The sequence below is a fragment of the Pipra filicauda genome, unplaced genomic scaffold (assembly GCF_003945595.2).
Source record: "Pipra filicauda isolate LSUMZ 115617 unplaced genomic scaffold, ASM394559v2 scaffold241_size1546129_pilon, whole genome shotgun sequence".
In the NCBI taxonomy this organism is placed as follows: Eukaryota; Metazoa; Chordata; class Aves; order Passeriformes; family Pipridae; genus Pipra; species Pipra filicauda.
Window position 1 is genome coordinate 1,436,126 of NW_024104356.1, and position 24,374 is coordinate 1,460,499.

Below are 24,374 nucleotides of genomic sequence, written 5' to 3' on the forward strand. Positions count from 1 at the left end.
GAGTGCAGGGTGGGAACTGGGGCTGTCTGTGGGTCAGGAGGTGGTCATGAGCCTCTGGAGTGGGATCAGTGGGGTAGTGGGTCTGGGGCTGCCTGTGGAGCTGTGATGTGGCAGCTGGTGTGCCCACAGGGGTGGGCAGGTGCTGGGAGAGCTGGAAGGCACATGCGAAGTGACAATGCCGGATGACGACCAGCACTGCCTGCGGCTGCTGCATGTGGGCCGAGGGGCTGCAGGGCTGCTGACCTGCGAGGTGAGCAACCGTCACGGCACTGCCCGCTGCACCCTCCGCCTCCACCTTGCAGGTAGGTGCCCCCACACTGAGGGGCTGTGTCCCTCCACCCTACAGTGCATCACCCTACAGTACTCCAAGCCCATATACCATGGGCGGGGACATTGCCCTACAGGGTAGCACTGGTCTATGGTGCCACATGCCCATATGCCATCAGAGCACTGCCCCATAGCATGACACTGGTCCTCAGTGCTCCACACTCATATGGGGATGCTGCTCTATAGCGTGGTGATGACCCATGGGGTTGAGAGACCATGAACCATGCACTGATACTGCTGCTTAATGTCCCATACCCATCTGACCTGGGCAGAAGTGTCCCATGTACCCCATGACCATGTGCATGGAGAGGCAGTGCCCCATGGTGTCCCTCAGCCATATGCCACGGATAGCACTGCTGCAGGGTGTCCCATCCCTGTATATAGTTGGGACGCACTGCCCCCAGTGCCAAAAGCCATAGAGGACCCCTCCAGAATGTTCCACAGAGTTGTGATTGGCGGCTCTGCCCCACAGTACCCCACATCCACATGTAATGGAAGATGCAGTACCACAGTGCCCCATGCCTGTGTGCTGGCAGTGGCACTGCCTCACAGTGCCCCACAGCAATGGGGAACTGCCCCATGGTGCTGCAGGCACATGCCTTTGGTGGCCTGCCCCGTAATGTCCCGCTCCCATGTGCATTGGGGTGGCACAGCCCCATGTTACTCCATGCACCTACACCATGAGCTGACACTTCCTTGCAGTGCCCCACAGCCATACACCCCCTGCCAGTGGTAGGGGAGTGACACTGTCCCGTGGTGCCCCATGCCCTGTCTCTTGGCAGAGGCACCACGCTTTGAGACCATCATGGAGGACATTGATGTCCAAGAAGGGGAGACACCGCGCTTCGCTGTGGTGGTGGAGGGAAAACCGCTGCCGGACATCATGTGGTACAAGGTGGGCCGGGAGCTCTCAACCATTTCCTGACCCACAGACCCACTGGACCTGCATGCTGCCTCACCTGGGATGCTGCACTGGGATTTCAGGGTTGTGTTCAACCCTGGTGATGCAGGGTGTGCCCCATCCCTAACTATGGGGAAAGGGCGGTGGGAGCTGGTCAGGGATGGGACAGGATGTCCCCAACACCCCTGCCACCCTCAGGATGGGGAGCTGCTGGAGGAAAGCAGCCACCTGAGCTTCGTATATGAGGACAACGAGTGCTCGCTGGTGGTGCTGGGTGCCGCCGAACCTGACAGTGGTGTCTACACCTGCACGGCCAAGAACCTGGCTGGGGAGGTCTCCTGCAAGGCAGAGCTGGTGGTGCAGGCAGGTACGACTGACTGGCCCCCCAGCCCTTGGGGATAGAGCCTGGGTGCCTGGCCTGCCCCATGCCAGTGCCTTTCCTTCCCCCAGTCCAGCCCAGTACTGATGCTGCCATGGAGGAGGATGCACTGCACAAGGCACAACGCCTGACTGACTACTACGATGTGCACGAGGAGATTGGAAGGTACGTGTCTGCTGGCATGAGGGGGCACCCCAGAAACCACAGGGACAGGGTTGCTGAAGCCAGGCTGCACCCTGGGGCTCCAACATGGGGAACTGAGCTCCATAGTACCCCACATCCTGGTGTGCTGGGGCTGCTCTCAGGTGTCAATGGATACTCCAGTGCTAGCTTAGGGTGGGGAGCTGAGGTAGCCAGAAAAAAGCCAGGCTTGGGGTCTCTCCATGGATGGTCATGGAGAGCTGTGGGCAGCTCCCTGCAGAGTGAGTGCCTGCACCAGCTGCTCAGGGAAGGGGGGGTGTCTCTTGCTTGCCCACCTTCTTATCCTCCCTTGCCCCTACTGCTGCATTGCAGGGGGGCTTTCTCCTATCTGCGGAGGGTGACAGAGAAGAGCAGCCGGCTGGACTTTGCCGCCAAGTTCATCCCTGGGAGGACCAAGGCCAAGCAGTCAGCGCGGCGGGAGCTGCACATTCTCTCGCAGCTGGACCACGAGCGCATCGTCTTCTTCCATGATGCCTTTGAGAAGAAGAATGCAGTCATAATAGTCATGGAGCTGTATCCTCCAGGCACTGCCCCAGGAGTGCGCTGCACAGGGGATGAGAGGTGGCTTTTGGGGGAATGGGTGGGCAGAATGGGTGCAGAGGAACTGGATGCAGGGCACAATTGAGCATGGAATTTCTGTGCTCCTTGACTGGGACCCAGTTGTGCTGAGGAAGAGCTGCTGGACAGGATGGTGAGGAAGCCCTCGGTCTGTGAGTCAGAGGTGAGTAAATGCTGTGGGGGCAAAGTGATGGAGAAGGGAGGGATTCTGGGGACACTGGGATCTGTTTCAGCCTAGAGATATGCAATGTTCATTGTATCAGGCTACTGAGGGGGCTACAGCCCACACTCTCCTCTTCGCAGGGCTAGTGTTGGGCTGACCCATGCTCAGAGTGCTCATCCTCCTCAGTCCTTCTCTTGCAGGTTCGGTCCTACATGCGGCAGGTCCTGGAAGGGATCTGCTACCTGCACCAGCACAGCGTCCTGCACCTGGATATCAAAGTGAGTGTAGGCCTTTACAGACCCCTCCTGCCCTGTGCCCTGAGGGAAGGGCTCCTGGTGCACTGTCAGGGGCTTGGTCCTGCTGACAGGGAACATTCCTGTATATAGTTGGGAGGCATTGCCCCCAGTGCCAAGAGCACCAGGGAAAGCCCCTGCATCCTGCCAAGCTCCACTCTGCTCTGCACTGTCCTGTAGCCAGAAAACCTCCTGATGGCAGATTTGAGCAGCGAGCAGGTCCGGATCTGCGACTTCGGCAATGCACAGGAACTGACGCCTGAGGAGCCACAGTACTGCAAGTATGGCACCCCCGAGTTCGTGGGCCCTGAGATCGTCAACCAGACCCCTGTCTCCAGTGTCACTGACATCTGGTAAGGGTGGCCCTGGGGTGGTTGGTAGGCTCCCTGCTACGTCAGCAGGGGCTGCACCCCAGAGGGCTCATGATGTGCAATAACTGTTCTCTCCACAGGCCTGTGGGGGTCATCGCATACCTCTGGTAAGTGCCCTGGTGTGCCCTCATGGGAGGGACACCCTTCCCATACCCTCACCAGTTCCAGAGCTGAGGATGTGATCATGCACATGAGTCCTTGCAGACTCAGCCTCCTCCCCAGCTGCTCCTGCCTCTGCTCTCCCCTTGGCACCAGGGCTGGGGTGTGAGGTCCTGTCCTCAGTCTCCTGTACTTCTCATGCTGTTTCCCATGTCCCCACGGCCCAATGACAGTATCTCCTCCTTGGCAGCCTGACGGGGATTTCCCCTTTTGTGGGAGAGAACGACAAGACAACGCTGATGAACATCCGCAACTACAATGTGGCCTTTGAGGAGAGGATGTTCCAGGGGCTCACCCGGGAAGCCAAGGGCTTCGTCATCAAAGTGCTGGTCAACGACAGGCTGTGAGTGCTGCAGGGTCCTCTTTCCCCATCCCCTGCCTCTCCAGCATGAGCCTTGTGCTCGAGGGAAGGTGGGGATCCCTGCGCATCAGGATGCCCAAGGGCAAGCTGGCTGCACAGCCCTACCTGGGTGCAGTACGGGCAACCAGACCCTCTTGCCCTTACCCCTCTGGCCAAAGCCCCTAAGCCTGGATGGTTCTCACCCAGTGGTGTTGGTTCACAGGAGACCCAATGCAGAGCAGACCCTGGAGCATCCCTGGTTTAAGGTGAGTTTGGGCAGGGACTAGCGCCAAGCGGCCATGGGGTTCCCTGAGCCTGCTGCAGGCTCCATGGGACACCGCTGTCCTCTCACCCCACAGACGCTGGCCAAGGGGAAGGTCATCAGCACCGACCACCTCAAGCTCTTCCTCTCCCGTCGGAAATGGCAGGTGAAGGCAGGGGCTGGGGAGCAAGGGAGCGGGCAGGGCTGTGTGCTGGGCAGGATGGGGTGATGTGCACCGGCAGGATCATGCCATGCCATGCCATGCACCTGGGCTTGATCCAGCCCTCTCTGCTGGCTGCAGCGCTCACAGATCAGCTACAAGTGCAACATGGTGCTGCGGCCGATCCCAGAGCTACTCGAGGACACGTCCAACCACCTCTCCATCGCTGTGCCCCGGCACCTCAAGGAGTCACCAGCACTGTCATCCTCCTCAGACTCAGATGACCTGGATGAGCTGCCCTTCATTCCCATGCCACACCAGGTGGAATTCTCTGGCTCCCGCATGTCGCTCAATGAGATACCCACGGATGATGAAACCATTGGGCCATCTGAGGGGCTGCAGCCAGAGGGGGAGGTCTCCGCCATGGAGTGGCAGAGCCAGGGCACAGGGAAGCCCGGAGTGTTCCTGGGGAAGCGGCCGAGGGGTGCTGGGCCACGGCGACCGTGTGCAGAGGTGGAGGCGCCTGGCTCCTCTGATGAAGAAGCCCCTGAAGCCCAGAAGAGGCCCGAGTACCCTCGCAAAGCCATGAGGAAGGGTTCCAGTCTGGAGTCCCCAGGGAGTGCCCGTCGGGGAGAGCTGAAGAGAGGCGGATCTGCCGATAGCGCCCTACTGCTCCAACAGTCCCCTGGGACTGAGGAAGGGGCTGGAGTGGTGCGGGATTCCCGCCGGGCCCTGGCCAAGGCAGCCTCCATGGAGCTGCCTCGCCGGAAGGTGACCTGGGGGGAGGATGATCATGCCCAGCGCCTAGAGCTGATGCGCCAGCGGCTGCTGCGGGGCAGCTCTGGGGACAGCAAGGTCAGTGGCCTGCGGGGTCCCCTCCTGGAGACCCTGGGGGTTGGCCCTGACAAAAAAGTCCCGCGGCCAGGCCGGTTGGAGGCACCAGCAGTGCCAAGGCTGGTGCGGGCAGCCTCCAGTGAGGCCACCTCACCGCGCCTCCTCCCCTCTGAGTTCCGGCTGCAGAAGAGCAGCTCTTTCAGCCATGGGGATGCCGAGCCTGTTGTCCGGCACCGACGCTCTGGTGCACCCCTGGAGATCCCAGTGGCCTGCCTAGAGGCCCAGCAGCTCAAGGAGTCCCCCTCACTCTCGGCCCTCTCTGATGCTCGGCCCACAGTGACGTCAGACACTGCAAGCCCACCAACACCCCCTGCAGCAGAGACCACTGTCCCCCAGGCTCCCCCTGCCAAGGCCGGCTCTGGAAGGAGACACATCCCTGAGGAACACAGCCAGCCTGGGGCCAGCATGGCTGCTACCACCACGGGGAAGAAGCCCATGGACAGGGAGCAGGAGAAGTCATCCACAAAGGCTGTTGGACCCAGTGGGGAGGGGGCTGCCAGGACGGGAGCACCCATCCCACCACAGACCCCTGCCCCTGGCCCCCAAACCCACATAAAGTCTTCCTACGCCAAGATGATGCAAGCCATGGGAGCCACGCAAATTGGGGAACCGGCCACTGAGGAGCCCCCACCAACCACCAAGGAGCCCCCACCAACCATCAAGGAGACTCCATCAACCATCAAGGAGACTCCATCAACCATCAAGGAGACCCCACCAGCCAGCCCTGCAAAGCCGCCTACACCAGCACCGGTATTGAGGAGGGAGGTGAAGCCCACCAGCTCCTCCAGCTCCCTGATCATCCAGGACATCGACTCGGAGGAGGTCTTCGAGGCCAAGTTCAAGAGGGGCCGGGAATCATCCCTCACCCGGGGTCTAAAGCTCCTCACCCGTTCCCGCTCTGAGGACCGGCACCTGGCCAGCCCCCCAGTCTCTGATGAGGGCATCTACCGTCCCACACCAGCTGGTGTGCCCCTGGAACTGCGGAGGGACCGGCCTATCGGGCTGGCAGCCAAGTCCAAGTCAGTGCAGGACCTGCATGAGGTGGAGAAGGATAGGGGCTTCTTCCGGAGGATGTCCATTCTTCTCAAGCGGACCCCACCTGCTGAGAGGAAGAAGAGCGTGGGGGAGGACGGAGGCAGTGAGACCCCATCCAGTGGGCGCCGCTTCTCTTGGAGCATGGCCATGGCCAGCTCCAAGGAGCGGAGGGACTCAGAGAGCCTCAAGTCAGAGCTGGGGGGTGGTGGGGAGAGTGAGTCACCAGTGGTGGCTGTGCGGAGGAAGATCAGTGCCACAGTGGAGCGGGTCTCCGCACGGCTGCGCAGCGTGTCAGATGAGCGGCCAGAGGGCGAGGGGCCCCAGGAGCTCCGTCGAACCAGCTCTGAGGGCGAGAGCTTGAGACCAGGACCTCCCCCAGCACCCGCACCCTCCTCTGAGTCCCTGCACTCCGAGGGCAGCATGGGCTCCTCTGCCTCCGCCAAAGGTGAGTGATGAGGGGGGATCTTATGGGAGGCTCCTGCTGGTGACCCATGGCCCAGTCACTGTGGGCATGGCAGTCATGTCTGCCATGGCTTGGCCCCTGTCTCAGCTGCCCTGGGTGCCCACAGGTGGGGGTGACAGCCAGAAGAGGTCCCGCTGGGAGCGGTGGGGGCTCTCCCGGGGCAAGAAGGAGAAGATGGCCTCGCAGCCCAGCATCCCCTCCAGCCTTCTGCAGGAGGAGGCACTTGCCGCTGGCCGGCCACACGTACCCAGTGAATCAGGTAGGTGGAGCCCCAGGATGGGATGGTGGGTGCCTATCCCTGTCCCAGCCTAATCCACCACTCTGCTTTCCAGACTTCCCCCCCATTTTCCACATCAAACTGAAGGACCAGGTGCTGCTGGAGGGCGAGGCGCTGACCCTCTGCTGCCTGCCTGCTGGCAGCCCAACCCCCCGGATCCTGTGGATGAAAGGTGGGGGCTGCCTGCATTGTCTCAGCGGGTGGACTCTAGGGGGGCACTGTATCATCTCTCCTGTCTGCTTCCCCACAGACAAGAAGTCCCTGCAGCCGGACAGTGCGCTGAACGTTGTCTCCTGCAAGGATGGACGGCAGATGCTCACCGTCACCAAGGTCTCCAGGAAGGACGCAGGGCTGTACGAGTGTGCAGCCGCCAACATATTGGGCACGGCCATCAGCTCCTGCACAGTGGCTGTGGCACGTAAGGAGGCTGAGGGGACCTCGGGAGACAGAGGTGCTGCCCCATGGGGAAAGAGCACAAGCCAGGCAGACACCTCAGGGCTGGGGACCGGTCGAAGCAGGTCGCTTAAGTTCTGTTCTCCACATCTGCACGAGACTGGGGCTTTTTGAGAGGGGACAGGCTGGTTTTGCATGAGCACTTCTGGCATCTCTGAACCCATGTGCTGTTTGTCCTCACATCACAGCAGCTTCTGCCCTGCCCTGGCCAGGCACCCAGCCCACCCTGTCTGTCCCCTTGCAGGGCTCCCTGGGCGGCCAGGCACTCCAGAGATCCCCCAGAAGTACAAGAACACAGTGCTGGTGCTGTGGAAGCCCGCGGAGAGCAAAGCCCCCTGCACCTACACGCTGGAGCGCAGGCTGGATGGTATGCAGCACTCACTGCCTCTCATCTCCTAGGAGCCACAGCCAGGAAGATGGGCTCACAGGGGGACACCTAGACAGGACAAAAGTGCCCAATGTCTTGGCTGTCCGCTGTGGCTTGATGGCATCAAGGATGGGGGACTGTGGGCTGCCTCTGTCCCTGGTCTGTTCTGGCCTCATCTTATTCCTGCTCTGGCAGGGGAGCATGTGTGGAAGATTGTCAGCACCAGCATTGTGGACTGCTACTTCAATGTGACAGACCTGCCCCCTGGGAGCACTGCCAGGTTTCGGGTGGCCTGTGTCAACAAGGCCGGGCAGGGACCCTACAGCACCCCCTCAGCAAAGGTGCATCTCGAGGCGGCAGGTGAGTGAACCCTGTCTCATGGGGCACAGGGCAGCTGTGGGGCCTCTGGGATGCTTTGGGGGTACCTTGACTCCCAGGGCATCTTCCCCCTCAGTGCTTTAGAAAATTAAGCGCTTCTTACACCCCACTCCTGGATTACCCCCACCTGGCTCATACCTGCCTTTGCTCCCTCAGATGCCCGAGTTGCTCCAGTCAAGGATGTTGCTGTCCCTGTCCCCGTCCCTGTTCCTGAGAAGGTGGCTTCCAGCCGGTCAATCCAGACACCTGTGGAGCAGCTGGAGCCACTGACAGCAGGGGCTCCCCCCACCACACCACCACGCAAGCACAAGGGAGTGGTACAGAAGGCAGCTGGGGCTGCACAGGAGGGTGTCCCCCCAGGGGTCTCCCCATCCTCTGCTCCCCATGAGGAGGGTCATCCGCCAGACCCTGAGCTTCCACCTAACATCACTGTCTGTGTTCCCCCTGAACTGATGTTCACCCCTCCTCAGACTGTTGCCTCTCCCCACACAGACACCCCCATCCAGGGGTCCCCTGAACCCCCTACGGACACTTCCCCCCTGTCCCAGGCTCTGTCACCTTCCAAGTCCCCCCCTGCTTCCCCAGTGTCAACCACCCCCAGTCCAGCCCCTACACCATCTCCCACGCCCAACACTGCACCTGCACGGAAGATGCCTCCCTACATGGTCACCTCCTTTGTCTCCATGCCCCCCTCATCACCCCCTGTGCCAGAGCCCACCACCACCACCACCCCATCCTCCAAGGAGCCCCCAGCTGAGAGTGGGGTCCCAGGGGCAAAAGATGGCACGGCGCTGCGGCAGGGTGTCCCCCAGAAGCCATACACCTTCTTGGATGAGAAGGCAAGGTGAGTAGCCATGGAATGGGATGCTCTGCCAGGAGTGTTCTGCCCCCAGCACTCCACACCAGAGATGCTGAGTGCTACCTTATGCCGCAGGGGCCGTTTCGGGGTGATTCGGCTGTGCAAGGAGAATGCCACAGGGAAGCACTTCATGGCCAAGATCGTGCCCTATGAGGCAGAGCGGAAACAGAGTGTGCTGCAGGAGTACGAAGTCCTCAAGGCACTGCACCATGAGCGCATCATGGCCCTGCACGAGGCATACATCACCCCTCGCTACCTGGTGCTCATCTGTGAGAACTGTGCCGGCAAGGAGATCCTCTACAGCATCGTGGACAGGTACAGGTGGGCGCGGGCCTGCCGGGGACAGTTGCTAGTACAGGACTGCCCACTGATGCCACTTGCCCCCAGGTTTCGCTACTCAGAGGATGACGTGGTGAGCTACATACTGCAGCTCCTACAGGGCCTCGAGTACCTGCATGGCCGCCGCATCGTGCACCTCGACATCAAGCCAGACAACATCATCGTCTCAGGCACGAATGCCCTCAAGATCATTGATTTTGGCAGTGCCCAGACCTACAATCCTCTTGTGCTGCGGCAGCTGGGGCGACGTGCTGGCACCCTGGAGTACATGTGTGAGTGGGGCACCAGGGGTGTGGTGGCAGGGGGGTGGGGATGAGGAGAGGGAAGGAACTGGAGCATGCTTGTTCCCAAAGGTGTGCATGTATGCCCATGGACTGGGGAGCTTGGGAATTGGGAGGAACTGTGTTCTTGGGGGAGCTGGGGGCTCTGTGAGAGCTGCTGGGGTCAGTGGAAGAGTTTGGGAGCTGTGGGGCAGTTGGGGTCCCTTTGGAGGTGCTGGGCTCTGTTAGAATATTGGGATGTCAGAGTAGGGTGAGTGTCAGGGAGGGGTGCTGGAGGGTGCAGTAGTGGGGTGCTGTGGCTGCTGTGGCTGCTTGGCTGCTGTGGGTGTTGGGCATACTGCGTGTGGGTGCTGTGGATGCAGGGGATATGGCAACTTCTGTAGGTGCTGAGGATACTGGGGATGCTGTGGGTGCTGGGGCTACTGCAGGTTCTGGAGGTGCTGGGAGTGGTATGGATGCTGGGGCTGGTGTCTCAGTGTGTATGACAGACCTGCTTCCCTGCCCACAGCGCCAGAGGTGGTGAAGGGGGACCCGGTGGGCTCCGCAGCAGACGTCTGGGGTGTTGGAGTCCTCACTTACATCATGTAAGAGAAGGGGCCGGGGGATGAGCACCTTGAAGTGTAAGTCAGCCTCATTCAGGGCTTGGTGTCATGGGGGACGCCAAGCTGATTGTGGACTGAGGGATGCTGTAGCCCAACAGACCCTTCTCAGCTAGACGTGGGGATGGAGGCACTCTGGGCAGCTGTGGCTGTCCCAAACCAGGGAAGGGGAAGGGAGGGTTATGTACAAGGGGACCTCCCACTACTGTTCCCCAGCCCATGCCACCCCCTCCACCATCACAGGCTCAGTGGGCGGTCACCATTCTTCGAACTGGACCCCATCGAGACGGAGAACCGCATACTGGCAGGGCGCTTTGATGCCTTCAGGCTGTACCCAAATGTCTCACAGACTGCTGCCCTCTTTATCCGCAAGGTCCTCACTGTCCACCCCTGGTGAGTGCCTGGCCCAGCCAGGGAGGATATGTGGCCCCACACTGTGCCTCTGACCAAACCAGCTCCCTGCTACATGGGATCCCTCCAGATATCATCAGTGGGACCCTGGGGTCCAGCCCTCCTTCTGGAGAGATCTGGGATCTCCTAAGCCCGGGGCTCTGGAGTCCATTCCTGCTCTTGGCAGTGGATGTCTGTCCCTGCTGGGATCCCTGAGTCTTGCAGGGCAGGGGCAGTGGCTGGGTTTGGGGGGTGGAGCATCAGTGGACACCTTGAAGTTCCTGACGCAGAGCTGGCTCTGCCCCAGGAGCCGCCCCACGGTGAAGGACTGCTTTGCCAATGCCTGGCTTCAGGATGCCTACCTGATGAAGCTGCGTCGCCAGACCCTGACCTTCACCACCAACCGCCTCAAGGAATTTCTGGTGGATCACCAGCGGCGCCGTGGTGAGGCTGTCACCAAGCACAAGGTCTTACTCCGCTCCTACCAGGGCGGACAGCCACCAGGGCCACAGTAGCTGGTGCCTCGGCCACGGCCACGGCCATGAGGGGCCGAGGAGCCAGAGGAACATTCCATGGGCCGCAGTACAGGGCGGCTGAGGAGGAGCCAGGACGCGCTGGGATGAGTCCATGGACCTCATGTGCTGCTGCCAGGGACAGTGGTGACCAGCATCATTTTGGCAGTGCCGATGGAGAGGAGGTGCTGCCCCAGCCAGACCAGCAGTGGGGTCCGGCAGTGGAGAGGTGGTTGGAAGCCTTGCTGCAAGGAACAGAGAATGTGGCAGAGGGTCGGGAGAAGAATGGGATGCAGACAGTGGGGCAAGGGAAGCCCCAGGTGGGAGGGGGAGAGCTGCCAGCATGTCAGCCAACCCTGGCCATGCAGATCCCATCAGCCGTGTGCCTTACACCGCAGCCTGCAGCTGCCCCCGGCCACGGTGTGCGGGTCCCTGTGCTCCCCCTGGTTTGCACACCAGCACCCAAGGACTGAGATTGCTCCTGTGGTTCCTGCAGAGAGGGACCTGCTCACGCCTCCCTGCCAGCCTGCACAGCTCCAGTCCTTACAGCTGGGAGTGGGGGCTGCCAGCCCCCCACCTTCTACTTTTCCCAGCCCTGGTCCTGGCAAGTAGGTTTGTGGCCCCAGGACCGATGCCGGTGCCTTCCCCGGGGCTGTCAGCTGTGCCCCATGCCAGGGCGGGGGACTGGCAGGCACCCCCTCTTCGCAGGGGGGCACCCAGGTGCCACGCACACCTCCTGCGTCTGCTCAGGCCCATGCTGCTCGTGCTCTGCCTGCCCAGCTCCAGACCTTGCCCTGTGCCCCACTGCCAGCCTGCCCACCTATCCCCAGACTCTTCACCCCTCCCATCTGATCCTGAGTGCCTTGCCGAGCCCTGTGTCCCCTCCTCACCCCTCCCCAGCTGGTAGCAAGATGCTCCAGCATGGCCTGGGTGCTCTGAGCAGGTGGACAGGGGCAGTGGTTGGGCTCTCCCCTTCCAGATGCTGCTGTAGTGATAGGGCTTTATTTATTGACTTTGGGGAGAAGACGTCTGCCCGTTCCTATCCCCATCCCTGTCTCCTCCTCTCTGCCAGGCTCTGGAGTTGCCAATGTCCCCGTGGTTTGGAGCAAGCAGTGTGTCAGAGCAGCAATAAAGACCCTGAGCAGCTCCTCCAGTCTCAGCACCTTGTTGGGGGGGACTGTGGGAGTGGGAAGCGCACTGCGCTCCCTGGTATCTCGGGAGGTTAAGGTTCTGAGGCCAGGAAGGGTTCCAGGTGGGGCTGGGCTAGTAATGGTATTGGAAACCTGCTGAAGAAGGCAGAGAAGCTGCAAAGTACTGGGATGAGTGCAGGGGAGCTGATTCACATAGCCCTCACGTCATGGAGCGAAAATATGGGGTGTCAGAGGGCCCGACATGTCTGGGACAGTGAGACAGCAGGGACGGGCTCCTGCTGGGGACACGGCGCGTGCTCGTGAGGGATCTCATGCCCGGCTATAAATACCCACTGCCCATATGAGGTCGGGCCGTGCCAGCAGGGGCTGCTCTGGTTACAGCCCGCCGGCCCCCCCGGCTGCCCCTCGCTGCACCCACCGGCCCCTCGGTGCTGTGTCTGCCGCTGTGGGCACGGGCACACGGTAACAGCCTGGTGCCTGCGGGCTGTCACACGCTGCCCCGACACGCACGCGAGCTCACACGACTGTGCACGTTGCACACCCGTGTGTCCAAGGGCGTGTCAGAGCCCATGGCGTCCCCCCACCGCACACCGACGCTCTGGGGCACACGCACGGCCACAGCAGCTCCCTTGCACCCTCATGCTGCCCTGCGCAGACCCACACACGGAGCTGCTCTCCCACGGCCCCGCACACCCCCTGCTCTCCGCACACCCGCTGCTCTCCGCACACCCCCACGGCCCCGCACACTCCCACACGGCCAGCGCCGCTCCCTACACACCGGCACGGCCCCGCACACACACACACGGCCCCGCACACACACACCCAAGGCCCCGCACACACACCCAAGGCCCCGCACACACACCCACACGGCTACACACACGGCCCCGCACACACACACACGCACGCACACACGGCTCTGCACACACACACACGCACACACACACGGCTCTGCACACACACACAAGGCCCCGCACACACACGCACGCACACACGCACACAGGCACACACGCGCGCGCACACACACGCACGCGCACGCGCGCATACACACACACACACACACACACACTCACACACACAGGCCCCTCACACACACACACACGCACGCACACGGCCCCTCACACACACACACGCACACGCACGCACACCACCTCACACACACACACACACACGCACACGCCACCACTCACACACACACACGCACCGACACGCCCTCACACACACACACGCACACGCACACGGCCCCACACACACACACTCACACGCACGCACACGGGCCCTCGCACCCATCTGCACAGCTCCCCACAGCGGCCGCGGGCGCCCCCTGGCGGTCGCGGGCGGCCCCGGCAGCCCTCCCCGGCGCTGACGTGTCGCAGCCACGTGCGCGGAAGCGGCGGCGGGGCCGGGCTGGGGGCGCGGCGTGAGCTGCGGGGCCGGAGGTCGGTGCGGGGCCGCCGGAGCGGAGCGGAGCCGCGATGCCGCTCAAGGCCGTCATCCTTATCGGGGGCCCGCAAAAGGGTAAGTGCGCGGGCCGCGCGGGGCGCCCCCCCGGCTCAGCGCCCCGCCGACCCCACTCTGCTCCGCAGGGACTCGGTTCCGGCCGCTGTCTTTCGAGGTGCCCAAGCCGCTCTTCCCCGTGGCCGGTGTGCCCATGGTGCAGCACCACATCGAGGCCTGCGCCAAGGTACGGGAGGCCGGGGGGCCGAGGCTGGGGCCGTGGAGCTGAGGGCCACCCTTTCCACTCTGCTTACTCCCTTCGTCCCTCTCCAGGTGCCTGGCATGAAGGAGATCCTGCTGATGGGCTTCTACCAGCCCCACGAGGCCCTCAGCCGCTTTCTGGTGTCAGCACAGCAAGAGTTCAAGATCCCCATCAGGTGGGCAGAAGCTCTCGCACCCCTGGGGCACACGCAGTGGGACAGCCTGGCTCGGCCCCTCACCTGCCTTCCCCAGGTTGGCAGCCCCCAGCTAGCACTCAGGCATTAGGCAGGTGGGCTCTGTCCCACCGTGTATAGGCACAGCTGGCCTCCTGTGTTCTATCATCTTTCCTTTGCCTTGGGCCCTGCCCTGGCTGGTTTGTGCTCCAGAGATGCCTCTCTAGCCCAGCTCTAAGCTTCCACGGCCTCCTTCTGTGCAGTGTCCATGTGAGCCCCATTGCTACATGGCAGGATTATGTCTCTCCAGATCCTCCCAACCCTTCCCAGCCTTGGTGCCAGTTGGTGCCACCAAGCATCTGTTTCCCTAAGCCCTTGCTTTTCCCTACTCTGCTCACAGGTATCTTCAGGAGTATGCAGCACTGGGCACGGGTGGTGGCATCTATCACTTCCGAGACCAGATCCTGTCAGGTGGTGCTGAGGCCTTCTTTGTCCTCAATGCAGACGTGTGCTCAGAGTTCCCCTTACAGGAGATGCTGGAGTTCTGGCAACAGCACGGGGACATGCACAGCTTTGTCATTCTGGGTACCACAGTGAGTGGCAGTGTTGGGGAGCAGAAGAGCTGCAGTGCTCTGCCATGGGCTTAGAAGCCAGTGGCTCTGGTGGTGGGTGGGTCCTGGGCTGTGAGCTCTGGGTTTCGTCTGCTCTGCATCGGCTTGCCCAGTGCTCCACCATTCCTTACATGTCCTTGCTCCATAGGCCAACAGGACACAGGCACTGAATTACGGCTGTATCGTGGCGAATGCGGACACGCAGGAGGTACTGGAGGGCCTTAGGGAGCTGAGCACAGCGTGGGCAGTGGGTGCTGCGCTGCCTGCGTGGGCGCGCGTTCCCAGTGCGACATAGAGGGTGTGACGCTGGGCGTGGGGGCTGCGCCCCAGGATTCACATCTCTTCTCTTGCCTCCAGGTCCAACACTATGTGGAGAAGCCCAGCACGTTTGTCAGTGAGATCATCAACTGCGGCATCTACCTCTTCACACCTGCCATCTTCCAGCATATTGGCGAGGTCTTCCAGAGGAACCAGCAGGAGCTAGCACTGTGAGTGCCTCACTCTGCTCTGTGTCCCTCCCACCCCACTGCTTCCCGGGGCTGCAGCAGCACACTCATCCTCCATTCTTTCTCTATCTTTTCTCCTCCTCTGCCATCACTCACTCGTTTCCTGGTCCTGCACCAGCTGTCCTTACCTTGGGTAAGTCTCCCTCTGTGTCTGTACTGGCTGCTCTCTGGGCCGGATCATTCCTGGTGATAATGCATGCTTCCCTCCTTCCTCCAGCCTGCTCTTTCCTCTGCGCCCCTCCTGGCCAGCTTGACTCCCCCTCTCCCTTCCTCTTCTCCCACCCCATTTTCATTCAGCTCTGGATGAGGGACTGAGCAAGTCTTTCACCTGGGAATGCTCTGCTCCCCTCCAGCTTTTTGTGCCAGCCAGCCTGTCACCTATCATCTCTGCCACCACCAAAGCTAAACTCCAGCTGTGCCAAGCTCTGGATTGGGGGCAGGATCATTCACCCACATGGACTGGGTGGGGCTCTTGCACCATCAGCTTCTGGCTCAGAGCTTATTTTGGCTGGCAGAGCCCCATCCCTCTGCTGCTCTGGTGCTCAGTGGAACTGTCCTGGCCTAGCCCCATGGCTGGCACTGTCCCCAGCTTTGGGGAGAAGTGCATGGCTAGGTAGGAATCTGGGTTTATCAAAGCCCCTGAATTTGGGGAGGGTAGCTCTGCCAGGGTCCTTAGCCAAGGAATGGAGTGTCTAACAGGACTCTTTCTTGCAGAGAGGAAAGCTCCAATGGCTGGCAGCGTGCAGAAGTGATCCGGCTAGAGCAGGACGTTTTTACAGCACTGGCTGGGAGTGGCAAACTCCATGTCTACAAAACTGATGGCTTCTGGAGTCAGATCAAATCAGCTGGGTAAGGGCTGAAGGCAGAGTTGGTGCAGCAGGAGCATCAAGTGATCCATATGAGGGATGGGAGAGGAGGGTGCTCAGGCAGGACCCTGAGCGTAGGTGGGCGGTGCTGATTTTGGATCTTCCTTCTCTGCCCTGGTAGTGCCAGAGTGACAATAACAATATTTTGCTTTTCCTTCTCCAGCTCTGCTATCTATGCCAGCCGCCTTTACCTGAACCAGTACAGCAAAAGCCACCCAGAGAGACTGGCCCAGAACAAACCTGGAGGCCCTGTCATCCGAGGTACCTTTCTGACTTGCTAATGCCTTTGGGGCTGCCTTGGGAGGCAGTGGGACCCATGAGCAGGATCTCCCTTGATCTAAGAGACAGGTGCTCCTGTGAGCTGCCTTTGCTGACACCACTGCCTTGTGTTGCAGGGAACGTGTACATCCACCCGACAGCTTCCATTGACAACACTGCAGTGGTGAGTGCAGGCTGGGGGAGCCCTGGAGCAGGGAGACACTCAGGGGTGCCAAGGGCATTATTGTCCTCCTTGCCCTCATCACCTCCCTCTGTCCTCACAGTTAGGCCCCAATGTCTCCATTGGGGAGGGGGTGACAGTGGGAGCTGGTGTGCGTGTGCGAGAGTCCATTGTACTGCACGGTGCCTCACTCCACGTAAGTAGGATTTGCCTGAGGGAGTGGGTATCAACCCCCACTCCTTGCAGGGAGGCAGCTGCACTCTGCATTCCCCTTTCCTTCACCCCAGGACCACACCTGTGTCCTCAATACCATTGTGGGCTGGGACAGCACCATTGGGCGCTGGGCCCGGGTTGAAGGAACGCCCAGTGACCCCAACCCCAATGATCCCTATGCCAAGATTGACAGCGAGACCCTTTTCCGGGATGGACGCCTCACACCATCCATCACGATCCTGGGTATGTCCCTGCTGCACCAAATGGCGCTGCTCAGCGAGGCAGTCTCTCCCCGCCTGCTAACGTCCTTGCATTCTCCCTGCAGGCTGCAGTGTCACCATCCCTGCTGAGGTCGTTATTCTCAACTCCATTGTCCTTCCTCACAAGGAGCTGAGCCGCAGCTACAAAAACCAGATTATCCTGTGAGTCAGGGGCCAGCACCAGCCACCCACTCCCTGCTGTGCCCCACAACAAGAGCCTGTGCCCTCTTGGGAGGTTCCCAGTACCCCCAAAGGAATAGGTACAGGCCAGGAGCCCTGCAAGTGCCTGACTACTGCTCCAGACAGACATTAAAGCTGGTGAGCATCAGCCTTGTGTGCTGCTTCTCTTGCAGCCCAGGGACCAGCCCCAGGCCAGGGTGAAGGCTTCAGGGACAGCATGTGACCCTGGCACCAGCCTGCCTACCTGTGTAGGGAGCACTTGCTGCCTGCAGTGTTGTGGATCCAATTTTGGGTGTTTCTCCACCAAAGGGCACTAACAGCACCACATTGACACTCCTCACCAGGCTCTCCCTGCATCATTTGCTGTCTGCATCTCCCTGGAAGGTCTTGGCCCATCTTAGAGACCAAGGAGCTTTGAATGGGCCTGTCCTGTGTAGGCAGCTCACCCCACAGGAGCCAGTTGGGAGCCTCCTGATTTCATCAGTGTGATTGCAACTGCCTGAGCTGGGCTCCTGCCTACTACTGGGAAAACAGTGCCAAGCTGTCCTAAGGGTACTGGCACACAAGGGCTGGGTTAGACTCGAAGGCTGCTGGCCCTGGAGGGAACTGCAAGAGCACCCCTTCCCCTAGCACAACCTCTTCCCCCATGGGCTCAGTGCAAGCCAGAAGAGCTGCCAGCCTTGCCAGGCCTGCTTCTGTCAGGCTGAGACCTGTGTCTGCTGCCTAGGCAGGGCTCAGAGTGATGGCAGCAAGCCTCTGCCACCCTGGTGGGCCAAGAGCCTCCTTCACACCAGCATGGCTGTAGGTTGGGGGGCTCACCGCACGTCTCTCTCTTGCACTAGCCACATTCACAGGGCACCAGAGCAATCAACTTACATGTGTAGAGGTGCCAGAGATGTAGCACCTCGCTTTGTCTCAAAAACCTGATTTTATTGAAGCACAGGCTCTCTATTGTAACCAACACTGCCTTTTATCCATTTACCCCCATTTTTGAGCTCTGTGCTAAAGCCCTGCACTGCACCGAGGGCCCCATCATGCCTCTCACCTTCAGTGAGACGCCACATTAGATATTCTCCATTCATCCAGTACCACCCCAGCTCAATGGATTTGCAGTAAATCCTTGCTCCCAGCCCTGTGCCTTCCTGTGCCAGTTCTCCTGTGGTCCTGGGCGGGGATTAGCTGTTCCCTGGCTTTAAGCACATTAAACTCCTTCAGTTTTGCCTCTGCCTTGGATGTGTTAATTTTCTTGCCCTGTGGTGTACACTCCTGCGCTGGGGAAAACTGAGCCAAAGTACTTGCTTTCAAGATTGTACATGAATTTTCTCCCATGTGCCACATCTGGTCCAGCTTTTAGTAGGGACAAAGGTTTATCAGCTGCTGGATGTGACCATGGGGCAGTTCTCAGCCCTGTTGTGTAATGACCCTTTTCTCTAAGTTCCCCCTTGCACAGAGCTGTCTGGGAGATGAGCCCTTCCTAGTATCTTGCTCCATTACAGCATCATTCTGCTTTCCTGTCTTGGAGGGAAAGAGCTGTACATTCCAGTGCTGCTTGGGCTTTGCAGCTCTAGCGCCAGGGCTGGAGGAGAGGAAGGGGTTAAAGGGGCCTCCGCTGAGGCGCTAGGAAGTCTGGAAACACTTTAAGGTTGTCCTGCCCTGAGCAGGACAGCTCCAATTACTTGAGGCCAACATCTGAGCTCATAGAGGGGCCTCCCACATCCTGGTCTCCAGGGCAGGAGAGGAGGGATTCAGCTCAGGTGGAAGGAGGCCTTGTCTGCCCTACCAAAATAGGCATTGCTTACACCTGTGCTGACTGTACAGCTCTTGTCGACTGCCCAGCCAGGCTCCATCATGCCCATGCTCCCTAACCCCTGGTACCTGGGGTGCCAGCAGCAAGGAGGGACAGACAGCAGCCACAGCCAGGTGTGTTTTGCTGCAAACATTTAATAGAAACCTGACAAAGTACAGCACTGGGGTAGCATCCCTGCCACCATGGCTGGGCAGAGCCAGCTCTGCTCCCCAGCCCCGAGGGAAGCACCCCAGGGAAGCAGAGCAGAGCTTCGAGCTCAGCACTGCCACCCCACAGGCAGCCTGCTGCTGCAGGCTTTGCTCCTCCTCCAGTGCCAGCTCCATGTCCCCAGGGAGCCACTGGTGCAGGCTACACTGGAGAAGGGAAGAACCGGCCCACCTTCCTCGGGGCCGGCCCCTGCCTGCGTGGGGAGAGATGAGTCAGGGGTGCAAAGTGAGCTCCCCTGGGCTCCCACCCACCCCTGGCAGCACTCACGGGGGCTGGGTGGCCGTGCCCACGCAGCTCCGCAGGGTGCTGGGGAGGCAGCAGGTACCAGCTGGGCTCAGCTGGCCTGGCTTGGGTTCCAGAGAGACAATGGGGTGGAAGAACAGCTCTGTAGGATAGAGTGGAGACAGCTATCAAACCCCAGCCATGGACAACCAGGACCTTTCAAAGAAGCCACAAGGCCAAGGCAGGAGGGGTTGGGGCTCTTGTGCCTCACCACGTTCACCCCCTGGGGCTGGCATCGGCACAAGGTTCTCCTGCTCTGTCCCCACAAAGCCTCTCCAGAAGTCAGGTGGCAGCGAGAGGAGACGAGCCACCACCTGGGCAGAGAGGGATGTAGGACAGGGATGCTGGCAGTGCCCAGGGTACACCCCACACCTCAAGGACCCCCTCACCTTGCACTGCCGCGGTGTGTCCTCCATGATGGCAAGTGGTGTGGGGTTGGCTGAGCTGTGTCCTACCAGCGTAGGACCAAACACACGGGACAGGTTGAGCACGTCCATCTTGCAGTCGGGGCTGCGCGATACCCTGCAAGTGGGGACAGAGGGTGTGAGCATGCTGCCCAGCCAAGGGGCCCCTCATCCACAGCTTCCCTGCTCTAGGGCACAAAGCTTGGGTGAGGGGCAGAGAGCCAGAAGATGGGGACAGAACCCACACCAGGATGATCCACTCACTTGAGCAGGTGCAGCATGAGAAAGGCCAGGGTGTCCCTGTTGGCTGGGGGCAGCTTGCTCACCACGTGCCGCAGGGCTGTGTCACAGGCAGCATCATCCAGGATGTCTGTGGTGGCACCAGGGATCACTGTTAGAAGCAGCCTCTTCTTCTCTCATGTCCCACACCTTGGGACCCCTGCTCACCAGCAGCACTCAGGAAGGCAGGGTGGAGGCTGAAGGTAACCAGTGGTTCCTTGAGGCCCCGCAGAAAGTCCTTGAGCACACCACACACCACGTGGATGTCAGTCACACTGCTGAGGGCGGGCAGCGCACCCCCAGCCCGCAGCAGCCTCCTCTTCCACTCCCGCACCAGCTGCTCTGCACCCGGCACCCGGTACAGCCCTGTCTGGGGCACAGGGAGAGAAGCTCAGGCCCATAGGAACCACAGCATCAACCACCTCCACCATCCTAGCCCCTACCTCTGTCAAGCCTCGAGTCTCCACCTCGGTCACACACTGAACCACCAGCAAGGGCACCAGGGGCCTCATGGAGGGGGCGAAGTCAGCCAACACACCCTGGGGAGGACAACGTTGACCCACTCTGTGCCCACCACCCAGCCCTGCAGTCAGGGTGGGCAGAGGCCCAGCATCCTGGGGCTGATAGCCCCAAAGCCCCATGGGGACATGGAGCAGCCCCCACGCACTGCTGTGCCCCCTCACCTCACGGGGCCAGGTGGGGTGGCGAGGCCGGGGTGCACAAGGGTTGGGGCACTGCTCCCGACACTTGGTGTGCAGCAGCAGCTGGCACTGACAGCACTTGATGGCAGTCTTCCCAAAGCGGATGCGGGAGCCACAGACACCACACGGCTCAGGGCGGATCACCTGGAGAGGACGGCAGGGTAAGGGGCCCCCCTTCTTGCAGATACCCAGTACCACTCCTTTATCTTCTCTCAGTCAGCCCCCACTACCTCCATCCATTCCCCCTGCAGACAGAGCTAAGAGGGTGGGGGATAGAGGAGACCCTTCCCCCCCCCAAACCACGACCCTCTCCCCTTGCCTGCCACCCAGGATGAGAGAGGCTGGGACTCAAACCGTTTTGGATGTGAACTGGTGCTGGACTGTTGGGAGGCTCTGTGGAGGTGAGGGGAAGGGGGCTGGTGCTGGCTGCCCCACTGAGCTACCCTCAGTGTGGCTCTCCTGCCCCGGGGCACGGCAGCCATGAGCTTCACTGGTGCTGCACGCCGTGGTCAGCTCTTCAGAGGGAGGAGGTAGTGGAGGGAGACCTGAAAGGCAAACCATCCCATCTACCAGCTGGCATGTGGGGAGGGGCTTTTCAGCTCTCAGGGAACCTCTGCATGGGACAGTGGCATTTGGCATGTCCAGAGGACATGTGACAGCAGCATCCTGAGGCTAGTCCCCCATCACCCACCAACCCTCTCCTCAGCCCTTCCCATGACCTGCACGCATGGATACACGGTGTCCCCGGCAAGATCGGCGGCGTGGGACCAAAGCAGTGGGCAGGAGGCTTCCAGCAGGGCCTGGGACCTCAGCAGGAGGGGGCATAGAGGGGACACTTGCCTGTCAAGATAGGAGGCAATGAGAAGGTGCCTGTCCGCAGCCCCACAGTTCTCCAACATCTCCCTCATGATCTCTGCTCCACCCAATCCACATCCCTGTGGTCCTCCAGAGCCAGGGATGCTGTCCCCACTGGGGCCAGGGTGACACAGCAGACCCCATAGAACCCACAGGACTGAAGGCTGCAGCATTGCCTTCTGGCACTGGGACAGCCCATGCACCCCATTCCTGCTCAGGGCACGCTGAGGTCCCTACTCACAGCATTATGGGGTATCACAGAAGAACGGTGCCTCTTTGCCATCACAACAGGGCCAATCTGAGGGGCCAGGGACACATGCTAGAAACAGAGAAAACAGTGTGAAGAGCAGGCAGAGACCTCTCCCTGACTTTGCCCCACACACCAGATCACTCAATCAAGTGGCCCCCAGCCCAAAAAAAAGTCCCAGTCTCATGTCACCCCCCCAGCATTGCCTGCCCCACACCAGGCACCTTGGGGACTCAGGCCCCCCTCCGGGCTGGAGCCAGCCCTGGGGCTGGGGGAGGCTAGGCCAGGCCTGCAATGCAGAGGTGCAAGCGGAGCAGGGTGCGGGATGCCCACATATGGGGATGAATTATTGAGGAGCCCAGCTGGGCCACAGTGGAGCATAATGGAGTTTCTATTGATCGCGGGAGGTTTGCCGAGAGACGATGCTCCCAGCCCAGCATCAATAAATTAAACCCCCTGCCAGGCTCCTTGCAGCCTCTTGTGCTGGGATGGATAAGTATCTGGGTGCCCTCACCTCTCATGGCCCAGGGCCAGTACCCCAATCTGGGCTGTACATGAGGATCTGAGTGGGAAGAGGGACCCAAGGGCACATTACCTTGGGATCAGAGCTGGGTGATCCTTACCCACAGAGGGGCACAGACCCCACCTCAACACCAGCCCCCAGGGCTCCCGGAATTTCCTTCATACCTGCCTCTCCGGGGCTTTGCGCTTCAGGGTCCGCACCACCGTCATATCAACATCCTGAAAGGCAGCAAGGAGTCTAGGGGCTGGCAAGGCCAGGGACAACCCCAACATTCATCTCTGGCTCTGACAGCAGCCCACCCCTAACCACAGACATGCAAAGGGGCTGCTCCACTGCAGAAGTGGGGTAAAAACACCCCCTCACTGCTGGGGTGAACCCCAAGAGTCACAGCAGGACACTCCTTACCACATCATCCTCGGTGCGGTCATAGCTGATATCTGAGTGGGACAAGAGGGACTGGCACGACTCGTCCACTGCAGATGACCTGCAGAGTGAGCTCAGCTGGAGCAATTCCCCCCTCAGCCAGCACCTACTCATACAGCTGCTCCTGGGAGCTCATGGCTGATGCCTCTGCAGAGCCCAAGCATCCCCATGCCCAACCAGCCCCTCAAGGTGAGCAGCAGTGAGGGGGAGAGGGGCACAGCCAAGCCCAGGGCTGCCCGAGGGGCTGAGGTCTGGCAGCCCTGCTCACCTCCTGCCCGGTGCCAGGGTCGCCCCGAGGCGCCGGCCGGCCAGGGCGCTGAGAACAGAGCACTGGTTCCTGCTCAGCATTTCATTGCCCCATGGCTCCCGCATCAGAGACTCAAAGACCAGCTGAAGTTTGCGCTCCTGTAAGTGAAACAGGGTGGTGGTGAGAGGGCTGGGGTCCCCGCAGCCAGCCCTGCGGGGTACCCCTGTGGCCAGCCCCCTGACCTGCTTCTCCAGCTCAGCCTCTGCCCGGTGCCGCTTCTTCATCTCCACCTCTACCTGGTTTCGGGCATGCTTGAGCTTCACCTCCAGCGCTGCCCGCTCGGCCTCCACACGGGCCAGCTTCTCGCGGGCACGACGCCCGTCCTGCTCCAGCCGGCAGCATCTCTGGCGTGTTGCCTCGAAGCACCGAACGATCCGGATGTAGTCTGGGGGCAAAACCAGCGGGTGGCCAGACGGGAGCGGGGCAAGCTCCCCCAAACCTCGATGGAGACAGGGGTTCCGGGGTGCCCTGGGCCGAGGGGCTGCACACACCCACCTTCCTCCACGCTGCCGCCGAGCTCCAGCAGCTGCAGCCCCTGCTCCAGCCGGGCCAGGAGCCGCCCGCAGCGCTGCCGCAGCATCCCGACGCCCGGGACAGGAACCCCGCAGTCAGGCAGCACAGCACCCCTTCCCCCGGATCCACCCGCAGCTTCTGTACCACGCTCTCCTCCGACCACTGGGATGGGCCGTGCGCCCCCGGGACGGCGCAGGCTCAGGGGGCGAGGGGCCCTCTCGGCCGGCCTATGTGGGCCGGGGGCCGGGGTGGAGCCCGGCCCGGCTCCGCCTCCGCCTCCCGCCGCCACCGGGCCCGACCCGCCGTCCCGGCTGCTGCCGGCGAGGGGGAATGTTCCAGGGATCTTTAGGCATGGAATGCCCCGGGGTGCGGAGGCAGGACTGGCTGCAGGGGTGCGGAACAGGGTGAGGGTTGCCTTTGGGGGCGGAGGATGCCCAGGCACTGGATGTACCTAATGAGAGCACTTGAGCAGTGCAGGGTCAGTGGGTGCGGGGTGCTCGGGGGTGCAGGAGCGTCGGCGGGAGCACTGGGCGCGGGAGACATTGGGGGGGTGCAGGGATGCGGGAAGGGGCACGGCTTCCCCAGCCCCGCATCCCGGGAGGGGCGCAGATGGGGGCGGAGGAGCCGGAGGAGCCGCTGCCCCTGTCCGCTGTCCCCCAGCACTGTGCCCCGCATGGAAAGCGGCGGGCGGGGGCGGCGAGGATCCCCCGCACCGGGTCTCCCGGCCGGGTCCGTGTCCTGCAGATGGAGCCACCTTCCCGCCGCAAAGCC

General features: G+C 61.3%; 3 protein-coding genes across 5 annotated transcripts in view; 2 read left to right on the plus strand and 1 right to left on the minus strand.

Annotated features, from left to right (window-relative positions):
• SPEG (striated muscle enriched protein kinase) overlaps positions 1 to 12,109 on the plus strand; it is a 31,083-nt gene extending 18,974 nt beyond the window's left edge. For both annotated transcript variants that reach the window (XM_027734714.2, XM_039381813.1), the window contains exons 20-43: positions 130 to 302; positions 1,110 to 1,222; positions 1,427 to 1,595; positions 1,679 to 1,772; positions 2,121 to 2,321; positions 2,469 to 2,529; positions 2,730 to 2,807; positions 3,003 to 3,175; positions 3,274 to 3,300; positions 3,543 to 3,695; positions 3,916 to 3,958; positions 4,052 to 4,120; positions 4,256 to 6,488; positions 6,613 to 6,765; positions 6,839 to 6,955; positions 7,034 to 7,201; positions 7,481 to 7,603; positions 7,799 to 7,963; positions 8,138 to 8,825; positions 8,916 to 9,155; positions 9,228 to 9,451; positions 9,969 to 10,044; positions 10,303 to 10,452; positions 10,757 to 12,109. In XM_027734714.2, the coding sequence (XP_027590515.2) occupies positions 130 to 302; positions 1,110 to 1,222; positions 1,427 to 1,595; positions 1,679 to 1,772; positions 2,121 to 2,321; positions 2,469 to 2,529; positions 2,730 to 2,807; positions 3,003 to 3,175; positions 3,274 to 3,300; positions 3,543 to 3,695; positions 3,916 to 3,958; positions 4,052 to 4,120; positions 4,256 to 6,488; positions 6,613 to 6,765; positions 6,839 to 6,955; positions 7,034 to 7,201; positions 7,481 to 7,603; positions 7,799 to 7,963; positions 8,138 to 8,825; positions 8,916 to 9,155; positions 9,228 to 9,451; positions 9,969 to 10,044; positions 10,303 to 10,452; positions 10,757 to 10,964 (5,899 nt within the window). In that variant the 3' untranslated portion in view covers positions 10,965 to 12,109. The remainder of the gene's footprint in view (positions 1 to 129; positions 303 to 1,109; positions 1,223 to 1,426; positions 1,596 to 1,678; positions 1,773 to 2,120; positions 2,322 to 2,468; positions 2,530 to 2,729; positions 2,808 to 3,002; positions 3,176 to 3,273; positions 3,301 to 3,542; positions 3,696 to 3,915; positions 3,959 to 4,051; positions 4,121 to 4,255; positions 6,489 to 6,612; positions 6,766 to 6,838; positions 6,956 to 7,033; positions 7,202 to 7,480; positions 7,604 to 7,798; positions 7,964 to 8,137; positions 8,826 to 8,915; positions 9,156 to 9,227; positions 9,452 to 9,968; positions 10,045 to 10,302; positions 10,453 to 10,756) is intronic.
• A 1,228-nt stretch (positions 12,110 to 13,337) lies between these two features.
• GMPPA (GDP-mannose pyrophosphorylase A) lies at positions 13,338 to 18,281 on the plus strand. 2 transcript variants are annotated; one of them, XM_027734715.2, is made up of 13 exons: positions 13,338 to 13,627; positions 13,696 to 13,793; positions 13,880 to 13,983; positions 14,381 to 14,573; positions 14,740 to 14,799; positions 14,949 to 15,079; positions 15,216 to 15,230; positions 15,812 to 15,946; positions 16,127 to 16,224; positions 16,359 to 16,405; positions 16,506 to 16,598; positions 16,690 to 16,858; positions 16,941 to 18,281. In XM_027734715.2, the coding sequence occupies exons 1-13, from the start codon at positions 13,585 to 13,587 to the stop codon at positions 17,039 to 17,041; spliced, it is 1,287 nt and encodes a 428-aa protein (XP_027590516.1). In that variant the 5' UTR covers positions 13,338 to 13,584; the 3' UTR covers positions 17,042 to 18,281. The 2 variants fall into 2 exon arrangements, with proteins under 2 accessions (XP_027590516.1, XP_027590517.1); XM_027734716.2 differs by lacking the exon at positions 15,216 to 15,230 and having other exon boundaries at positions 13,340 to 13,627.
• Positions 18,282 to 18,976: 695 nt separating this feature from the next.
• On the minus strand, positions 18,977 to 23,810 carry LOC113995030 (rac GTPase-activating protein 1). Its single transcript, XM_039381832.1, has 16 exons — positions 23,586 to 23,810; positions 23,273 to 23,475; positions 23,052 to 23,188; positions 22,766 to 22,844; positions 22,525 to 22,578; positions 21,832 to 21,909; positions 21,455 to 21,575; positions 21,090 to 21,280; positions 20,718 to 20,879; positions 20,478 to 20,573; positions 20,203 to 20,404; positions 20,020 to 20,125; positions 19,741 to 19,873; positions 19,563 to 19,665; positions 19,337 to 19,454; positions 18,977 to 19,262 (listed from the first exon to the last, which is right to left on the minus strand). Exons 1-16 carry the CDS (start codon positions 23,668 to 23,670, stop codon positions 19,211 to 19,213), a joined length of 1,920 nt encoding a protein of 639 aa, XP_039237766.1. The 5' UTR covers positions 23,671 to 23,810; the 3' UTR covers positions 18,977 to 19,210.
• Positions 23,811 to 24,374: the final 564 nt, after the last annotated feature.

Excerpts from the sequence above, each read along its gene's own strand:
- GMPPA (XM_027734715.2), top strand. The coding sequence starts at position 13,585 with ATGCCGCTCAAGGCCGTCATCCTTATCGGGGGCCCGCAAAAGG. Across the intron at positions 13,984-14,380 it reads GAGTTCAAGATCCCCATCAG|GTATCTTCAGGAGTATGCAG; the intron begins GTGGGCAGAAGC and ends CTCTGCTCACAG. Across the intron at positions 16,406-16,505 it reads CCATTGACAACACTGCAGTG|TTAGGCCCCAATGTCTCCAT; the intron begins GTGAGTGCAGGC and ends CTGTCCTCACAG.
- LOC113995030 (XM_039381832.1), bottom strand. The coding sequence starts at position 23,670 with ATGCTGCGGCAGCGCTGCGGGCGGCTCCTGGCCCGGCTGGAGCAGGGG. Across the intron at positions 23,189-23,272 it reads AGGCTGAGCTGGAGAAGCAG|GAGCGCAAACTTCAGCTGGT; the intron begins GTCAGGGGGCTG and ends TTTCACTTACAG. Across the intron at positions 19,455-19,562 it reads AGCCCCAGGGGGTGAACGTG|AGCTGTTCTTCCACCCCATT; the intron begins GTGAGGCACAAG and ends TCTATCCTACAG.